Source organism: Adelges cooleyi, unplaced genomic scaffold, assembly GCF_023614345.1.
Source record: "Adelges cooleyi isolate 19-005CV unplaced genomic scaffold, UGA_ACOO_1.1 ACOO_flye_CR_arks_rails_tigmint_CR_PRNA_30, whole genome shotgun sequence".
Taxonomy (NCBI): Eukaryota; Metazoa; Arthropoda; class Insecta; order Hemiptera; family Adelgidae; genus Adelges; species Adelges cooleyi.
Window position 1 is genome coordinate 2,427,991 of NW_026095971.1, and position 9,504 is coordinate 2,437,494.

At 42.5% G+C, this 9,504-nt stretch overlaps 1 protein-coding gene across 2 annotated transcripts; it reads right to left on the reverse strand.

The window, feature by feature from the left end:
- Positions 1 to 1,697: 1,697 nt before the first annotated feature.
- LOC126838894 (homeobox protein 5) lies at positions 1,698 to 7,257 on the reverse strand. 2 transcript variants are annotated; one of them, XM_050573670.1, is made up of 2 exons: positions 6,740 to 7,257; positions 1,698 to 5,212 (listed from the first exon to the last, which is right to left on the reverse strand). In XM_050573670.1, the coding sequence occupies exon 2, from the start codon at positions 5,199 to 5,201 to the stop codon at positions 2,910 to 2,912; it is 2,292 nt and encodes a 763-aa protein (XP_050429627.1). In that variant the 5' UTR covers positions 5,202 to 5,212; positions 6,740 to 7,257; the 3' UTR covers positions 1,698 to 2,909. The 2 variants fall into 2 exon arrangements, with proteins under 2 accessions (XP_050429627.1, XP_050429628.1); XM_050573671.1 differs by lacking the exon at positions 6,740 to 7,257 and adding an exon at positions 6,257 to 6,648.
- Positions 7,258 to 9,504: the final 2,247 nt, after the last annotated feature.

Genomic DNA, 9,504 nt, shown 5'->3' on the forward strand with positions numbered 1-9,504 from the left:
CGTAGTCGGCCACAATGCACTATATACCATTATTAAAATCAGTTCAAATAGTTTTTCTTTATCATTGTAAAATAATATTTATTTTACTTTCAAATATTAGCTAGTTAGTACACTGGAGAACGAGTGGCGGCAGAGTGAGTGAAACAGTAACGTGTTGCAGCAGTCCTCACTGTCGATAATCGGCTGCGGGTGGTCTTTATGGGCATACCACTGGTGTAGAAAGAGAGACAACCATCCTTCTCCATAACATTTAAGAAACCAATATAGTGTTCCGAAATTCTGCCAAATATATGCAAACCACACGAAAGAAAAGATAAATTGGTAGACATGAGGTAAATATAGTTACAGTTGTACAGTTATCGCTCAGTTCTCCCCCTGCCCCCTTTGTGTTGGGTTTTCATAGTACTAATATACAAAATGTAAATAATTTATTAACATATTTTGTAACACTCTTCCTACAATATTGTTTACATTTTTATAAGCACTTACTATGTCTGTATTTTTATAATTGCTAATAAAATTATGATATTTGAAGATTATTTTTGACATTTTCATGTCTTAGCTCTGGCACATAACCGAAAAAAGCGTATCAAAAAGCGTTACCAAAAAAAATGGGTTGAGATGAGTTGGGGGTGGGAGACAGGGGGTAGGAGATAGGGTGAGTGATAGGGACGGGAGATAGTGGGTAGGGGATAGGGGTAAGATACAGAAGATAAGAGATAAGAGATATGTTGTACGTTCAACGTTCAAATTAGAACTAAATAATAAATTCAAAATAGTTTAATTCTCTATGTTAAGTTACTTTTGGCCAGATAATAAACACTACAATTTTAGCCAGAAACATGATTGTACATAATTTTTTAATCTCCTTGGCTTATGCTGTAACTGGAAGCTCCATGTAATTTTTTTTTTTTTAATTATAATTCCACAACTAATCTATATTTATTCGGTACTTCAACGAGACATGAAAATGCTCTTTCGTGGTTGCAGACTCGGCTGAAAAACTTTTTTCAATAAATATATAATCTGAAATTTAACTGTATATTAGTAGTAATGTCAAGGGTTGTTTTTTAAGTTACACAACTTCGTTAAACCGTTAAAATTTGTATTTTATGCGTGCTCCTCGGATGGCGCTACATAACAACGGTGTTAGTCATTAGTGTATATTTTCGGTTTTTGGGTAAAGTTAAATGATTTCTAACATAAATAAATACGTTTTCCATGTGTTTTTCTCTTAAGAGTGAGATAATGCCGACAATGAAATGTTGACAGAGAGAGAAAGCAACATTTGGCGGCCGCGACAGTCCGTTTGAAATAAGTGTACTGTAATACCTAATAAAATACGGTTAAGGGTGTATTGGCCGAGGAAGAGGAAGCGAAGGGTAACTACCATAAGAATCACTTCCCGCATCCCTTTCGACGGCGGCCGAGACTACGACGTATTAAAAGGGTCTTTGTCGGGTTCAAAATCCACGACCCCATCAACCGCCGCGCCGACGCTGAGCAGATATAGATATATGTACACTATAATACCTACTACATTACACAGACGAGTCATACCCGCGAGTTACTATTGCCCGAACAAAATCAACACGTGATAACACAAATACAAAAAAAAAAAACAAACTATTTGTTATCATAAGTTATTTCTAATCAATCTTTATTTTTTTTTTCTCTTCACTTATGTACACAAACTTATTGCTCGTTAAAACATGATTTATAATAATATAATATAATATAATATAATAATAATTTCGCTAATCAAATCAATACATCATCAATATGTGTATTATATATATAATTTTAATCGTTATTGTTTATTATTATTTTTTTTGTTTACTTAAATAAATTTGTTTTATTTTTGTCTTTAATACCAAGTAGTAGTTCGGTAGTCTTCCGCGATACCTACGAGGTACAATTTTGTACTATCGATATTTGTTTCATAATAAATCAAATAAAAAAAAAAAAAAACACTTGTCAATAATAATAATAATAATAAGATAACACATAATAATATTAAGATATTGAATAAAAAAAAAAATCAATAGTCAGGAATAACATAACTGTGTATGTATAACATGTATACATTAAAAAAACTTAAAAATTCGCACCAAAAGGACGAGGGCGATAAAAATAATAATAATAATAAAAACATATTAGTTAACCCGTCGACTCTAATTTATTATAGTAAACAAAATAAAAAAAAAAATTGCTATTTTTTTCCTCAAAAAATATCATAGTCGGTTTCACAAAAATCATATAAGGTAAGAATAGTAATAATACAATAATAATATTAAAATTAGTAGGCAGGTACGAAACAAACAAGTGTAATCAATTTACATTAATACAAAGGTAATCGTAATTCTATAGCGTCGTTGTGTGATATGTAACACAGGGATATGTTTTTAACTAATGCAAATGTATTGGTACCCAAAACAAAAAAAAAACATTAATAAAAAAAAAATCAACAAAAATAATTACACCGATTACTGTATGTGTGTATATGTACGCGGTATAGGGTAGATTGAGCCATCAACAAACGACGCAACAATATAGGAATACAAAATCAAAATCAAGGGTAGGTGAGTGGTATCAGAACGAAATTGGCAAAAGTATATATTATAGATTTAAAAAAAAAAACAAATAAATCGAAACGCTTAACAATATTGTAATGCCCTTGGAGTTATAGGATTATTGTTATGTACAACATAAAATTAAAAATAGTTAATTTTTTAACCGCCAAATCGTTTATACAAAAAGTTCAATACTCGTGTATGATTTTAAAAACTAGTTAATTTCTTAAAAAATAATTTGTCATCAAAAAAAGGTAGAAAAAATATTGAAAAAAGTAAAATGATGGCGATCGTTATTGTTTGATTATGGTGTAAAAAATACACGAGTATTAAACATTAAGACTGATTAACGGCCATGGCATACGCGTGGACGCCGGCGGTCATTTTTAAGTGGTCTTGGTGCACGTCCAAAATGCCCATGGTGACGTTGGCGGTAGTAGTAGTCTTTTTCTTCTTCTTGATCTTTTCGTCGGCACCGTCGTGGGTCTTCTCGTGGTGCCGCTTGTGGTCCATGCGCACGAACTTCTTCTTACACTGCACGCACTGGTACGGTTTGTCGGCCGAATGACTAGACATGAAGTGCCGCTCCAGGTCGTTTTTGAAATTGAAGCTCTTCGTGCACATGGTACACGGGAAAGCCTTGTTGCTGTCGTTGTGCCGCAGCTCGTGCACCTGCAGCTGCTTCTGTTCGCCAAACCGTTTGCCGCACACGCCACACCGGAACGGCTTCTCTCCGCTGTGGAACCGTTGGTCGTGCTGCGTCTTGTAACATTTGTCTGTAAAATCTTTGTTGCACAGCTCGCACGTCACCTTGGTAGCCTTGCGGAACTTTTTGACGGACGACGACTGCGAGGCTTCTCCTCGGCCGCCGTTGAGCGCGGTGCCGCTGTCGGCCGTAGACGAGCACGATATGGTGGATTCCATGTCGACGGACCCTTCGCTGCCCAACGTGTTCTCTTCGTCGGCCGGCGACAAGGGGGCCACCACCAACAGGCCTTTGTACTGGTCGACACTGCTCGAGTCCGGGCTCGCTAGCGGCGTGTCCACGCTGTTGTAGTCGCCGTGCGAGGAGTCGACGGGTTCCATTTTGATCATTTGGCCGTGACCGTGCTGGTGGTGCGCCGACATTTGCTGCTGCTGCTGTTGCGCGGCGTACTGCAGTTGCATTTGATGTTGTTGGTATTGCTGCTCGTGCTGTTGTTGGTCGTACTGATCGCCGTTATTGTCGGGCATAGTGGTGTACAAAACCGTGTTGGTAATTTGCGGGATCATAGAAACCTGGATGGTGTATGGCTGCTGGGTGGTATCCGTGATCTGGGGGTGCTGGAATGCCGAATGCACTTGCTGATCCGCCGTCGACGGCCGCACGTGGTAAAACATGCCCTGTCGCTGGTGGTGGAGGTGGTGGTGCATATGCGCCGTTGGGTGGTCCGGGTAGCTGTTGTTGATGTTGTTGTTGGGGTACGACGAAGAAATTTGGGTCACGTCCGTGAAATCTGCCGTATTGCTGTTGCTGTTGTTGCTGCTGCTGCTGCTGATTGGCGGCTGTTGGGCCGGTAGGAATTGGGTTCCCCCCAAACTGTCCGAGAGGCTTGCTGTCAGGTTTGGGGGAGTCAGCTCTAAAAAAGAATCGGTACTGAATGATGACGAGGACGTGACTGGGCGGAAATCGGGCGGCATCATCATGGACTGTTGTTTGTGCGTACCGCCGTTCTGCTGCTGCTGCTTGAGCTTCTGTTGGGCTACATAAGCCGGGTCCCTGTACGGGTGGTAGTGGTGTTTCATGGGCAAAAGCGCCGGGTCCGGCTTGCCGCTCTGTTTGACCGCGTTCTTGTGCAGTTGCGTGCCGTAATGTCTCTTCAAATGGCCTGAGCTGGTGAACCATTTGTCGCACGCCGGGCACTCGTACGTTTTGGCACGGCGGGCCTCGTTCGACTTCCACGAACCATTGCCTTTGCCGGACGCGTTGCCGCCACCCGTCTGGTGATTGGTGTCCACCTGGTAGCTACCACCGTCGAAACCGCCCTGGTACTGCTGCTGCATGTCGGACGGCGGTGAACCGCCCATCATGGTCGGCGGCGTCGTCGTCGTCGTGGTCACGTTGTTGTAGTCTGGAGATAAGTGTTCACCGGATAGGGTGTTTTGCTGCGCCTGGAAGTAACCGGGCCACTCCACCGCGGGCGGAGGCGGCCTGTCGTACCCGGGCGGCACGCCAGTCTGTTGCAAAAACGCTTTACTGTCTTGTTGTTGCTGCTGCTGCTGTTGTTGTTGTTGTTGTTGCTGCTGCTGCGACATGACCTGCTGCGAGTCCAAGTCCAGTATTTCGGTTTCCACTTTGGGCGACACTTGCTGCTCCTTGGCCGCGCACATTCCGCAAACTCTCTTGCCGAAATGGTGGACGCCGCCGCCGGGCAGTTCGACGTAGCACCGTTCGCACCGTTCGACTTGTGCCGGATGCGTGACACCCGCCGAATCGTAATAAAAGCCCAGCCTGTCCGGGAACATGCTGTTCTTGTAGGGGATGCTGCTGACCGGAGGTATGGCGCCCGGCAGCTGAAATGAGTGGGGCCCGCTCGCCATCGAATGGTACAACGGGAACTCGGTAGCGTTACTAATCTGCATTTCCATGATTACCAGCGCTGAAACAAAAAAAAACAAAACGGACGTCTAAAAATAAAATCTCTACGGTTATTTATCGCAGTTTAAGTGTTGTGCACACACCCTGCCCCCGTGCGGTATGATTTGTCCCGCGGGAATTGACCCTTTCGCCGTGCCGGTGCCGACGGATCGCGTGCCCCCCCGCCCGCCCGCCCTCCGCATTGCTATGGTCGGCCTATCATCGAGGTGACGGCGGCGGCGGCGGTGTTAAGTTCACACGACCTGTAATAATTTACTTTCGTGTACCGCGTGCCCCGTTTACTGGGCGACGGTTCAATAATTGTATTAATTAATCGTCACACCTTTTCACCCCGTCGGCAAATTTTTGTCCTTTAAACGCCAACAAGTGTGCGTGTTTTTCGATTAAATAGTGAAAATCAAACGATTAAAACACGTTGAATTAGCGAAAACAACATTTTTCTCATTACGAAACGGCGGTCATTGGTAAAACAAAAAAAAAAAAGGGGGAGAACACGGTTGTTTTTTTATTATTTCTAAAAAAGGTCGCCGTTTCGAAAGGCCGAGCCGCGCCGATGCACTAAAAGACGGTATGTCAAGGTCGGGGTCGGCAATAAAAACCCCAAGAGCGACTATTCCGGCGGCGGCGCGACGACCACGAGACCGCGTTGCGTTTTTGGCGGTTAAACGTTTTAAATTAAAAAAAATCAACGTCTTAAGTCGTTATACCACGCAAATACAATAACGTATCGCGTTAATTAATCGATCGTCGATTGAAACATTATGATATTTTATCGTCCGATAAAAATCTCTAGACCACAATAAAGCGATAAATTATAAAATATCAAGTCGAGTCCCGTCGAAAAGGGTGACTCACGCGACACGTTTAATGAGAACGAGTTGTTACCGTTTCCACGTAAATACCGATGACCGTGATTCACCACACATGCATACACGGTAATTGTTATTATTTTATAAATTACTGTACGGTCGGCCCCGTGTGTATGTAATATATTTATATGAATAAACGTGCTATTTACACGACAAAAGACAATATTACAACGTACTTGTGCAGTTCTATTCGACTGGAATCGTCTGTTGTGAAATTGATCGTTTTGGTCTCGTGTATTTTTTTTCGGTTCGGCCGCCGCCGTCGATTAGAAAAAAAATAATAATACAAATATAATGTAACAAACGATTTTAGGAAATGCGGGAATTTCAAGTGCACCGAACGACTGACGGAATATTGTTAGTTACTCGAATAAGATACTAGTTATTACATTGAACGGGCGGCAACGGTTATTGGCCGATAATATTATGATTACGGTTCTTATCTGGGCGACAGCGGCCAGGGAAATACTAATAGGCCGGCCGGTGTATTTTCGTCCGACCGGCTCGCGTTCACGTACACAACGGAGGCGCTAAATAACTAATCCGATCGTTGGTAATTGTTATTGTACACCGGACTTATCGACCGTACACGTAATGGAAAAAAAAAAAAAATTCGAAGTAAATAATAATTGTCGATGTAAAAAAAACCCGTAACTCACCTTGTATTTTTTAGGGTTTTCGGTGTCGGCGTGAGAGAGCATGAGAATCAGCTGACCGCAGTCTCTTCCGCCGCGCGGCTGCTCTATTGCCGGTGTTTGTGTTTTTGTTTTCGTCGCCAAGATGATAGTGACGGTCGCGGACGCCGTTGCTATCATAGCTCGGCCGGCGCGGACGGCCCGCCGCCGGTCGACCGGTGAACACGTTTCGCGGTGAACATTGGTGGTGAAATTCAGACCCACGAAATCGAATTAATTTTTTTAAACAAACAAAAAAAAAAAACTAAGTTAACTCGGAACTGATTATTTAATTTTTATGGTCTAGCCTCAACTCGAATATAATTTTTTTTTTTCAACTATCCGATACTGCCGTAACGTGATGATGATGATGATGATAATAATAATAATAACAACAAACGCGGGATACTGCTGCGGACGGCGTGCTGCGACGACGGTGTGTGTGTGTGCGCACCGACTGACGGGGTGCGTGTGCCTCGGGGGGAAACATGAAACGAGTGCCGACAGAGTGACCGAGAAGACTGAAAATTTCGAATGCCGCCGCCGGTCCGCGGGCGCGAGCGGCCGAACGACGACCACCGACGGGGGTAGCGGCGGCGGCGGTGGGGGCGACGGACGGATAGGGTGGGAGGGACCCCGCGCCGCACACGATGACCACTACTATATACTCTGAATACTACGCGGCTATACCGTGTACACACATACACAGGTTAGGGCAGCAACCCCTGACGGCGGCCGGACGTACTACCCGGAGGCGGCGGCGGCGGCGGCCGATTCTCGCCGTACATAGCCTAAACGTTCGGCCAAAGGGTAGTTTCGGAGGTGGACGTTAAGGGGTGGTCGGGGGAACCGGCCGGCCAGTCCGGAGATGGCGGTGCGTGCGTGTGTCGTTCTCAGATATTCACACACACACACACACACACACACAACACACATACACGCACGTAGAGCGTCCGAAAATGCGAATAGCTTCCGAGAATAATATTCATCCCCCTCGTCGTCCTACACACCCCTTTCGGACACCGCGCACAGCTTTCTCCGCGGCGTCCTTGCACATACCCGTTGACCGGTCTTGCATATACATATACTCTCACTGCTCTCTCTCTCTGTCTCCTTCTCTCTCTCTTAGACGACATAACCCCTCTAGGCCCCCGGCGACGGCCAACATCACCTCCACCGCCTCCACGTCCACTGCCGTCACGACGACGACGACGGCGACGCCTTCTCCTCACTTTCCATACAACCCCTACACCCCTTTTATATTACATATTCACGGGGTTTCTATACATGTATACAATATTAATTCGATTCGAACGTGAGAGAGAGATAGTGAGAAAGCAAGTAGCGCAGGGTAGTGAAGTCCGGCCAGCGTTTAAGTATCGTTATTATTTATAATAATATATGCGTATAATAACCGGTGCGGTACGGACCGTCGCACGTGACGGTCACTCGGAGGCAGCGCGGCCATCGCGCTTTACGATGTAAATCTCCATCTCGGTCGTTTACATGTATATATGTTGCGAAGTATCGATCGTATAAGTATAATACATACGTATATACATATGGACACAAGCACGCTGTCCCTTGCGATACGCACACACATACCGATAGAGATGCGACGATTTTAATGTTATGCAAAAAAAAAAAAGTTATCCCAAACCACCGATTGCAAGTCCGGTGGCTAGTTCAGCCGAAGATGGCTTAAGCGTCGAAAGACATCTGACAAGCCTTACGAGCGATCAACTCGCCGCTTTGTCAAAGTATACAATACATAAAACCGTGTTAAAAATGAAATAAACAAGTTATGAAAAGAAAACGGAAATTTTGTCGCTCGTTCGGTGTTGGGTTAGTCGTATAATATTTATGAATGTCTTGAAACTTGGTTTTGACCGTAGTTAGCTTCTCAAAAATTGCTTAGCGACAATAGCCTCTGTACTTTTGAGTGCATCCATCAAAAAACGATATAACATAATATTTATATCGTATTATTATATCAAATGATTGGCACGACAATTATTGGATTAAATAGATTTGAAAATGTATTCAAGATCTAATCAAAATATTTCAGCATAATATGTATTGTATATTATAAACATAATTTTGTTCAAATTTGGGCCCACGACAAAAATGTACTGATTTTCAATATACACATATTAATTTAAATTATTAAATTGTTTAACGTCCTTTTGTCGTTTACATTTTTTAAACTGGTAGATAAGCAAATTATACTATTCTGATTATTCTATATAATATAAGCTCATCAAATTACTTACATACAATATATATACTTCAGCAAAAACTGCAAAAGATCTCTTTGCAATGTGTTACTTTATTTTGTGAGTGACTTAAAACATCTCAAGGTTTATATGAAATAAATTATACTATTATTATTTTTATGTAAAAATACTCATCCAAGCCGGTCACACAAATTGAAATTCAATGGACTAACGTCTGATGTTCAGTAAAATACTGAGTATCGCATACAAAAGCATCATTATTTCACGACGTGTCATATGTGTTGCTTCCAATCATGACGATAAAAATTTACGGGGTAAAACTAAATGCACACGTCATATTATATTATATTTTGTTCAAATGTGTAGGACTTAAGTGTTTAATATAGTGTATAAAGATAATCTTTGACGATAACAATAATAACACTAATTATAATTTTCATGGATTTTCGTTAAATTTTCTTCAATCATTATTATATTCAAAACAGAAAAATGTCTTTGTTTTTCAAACTTGAA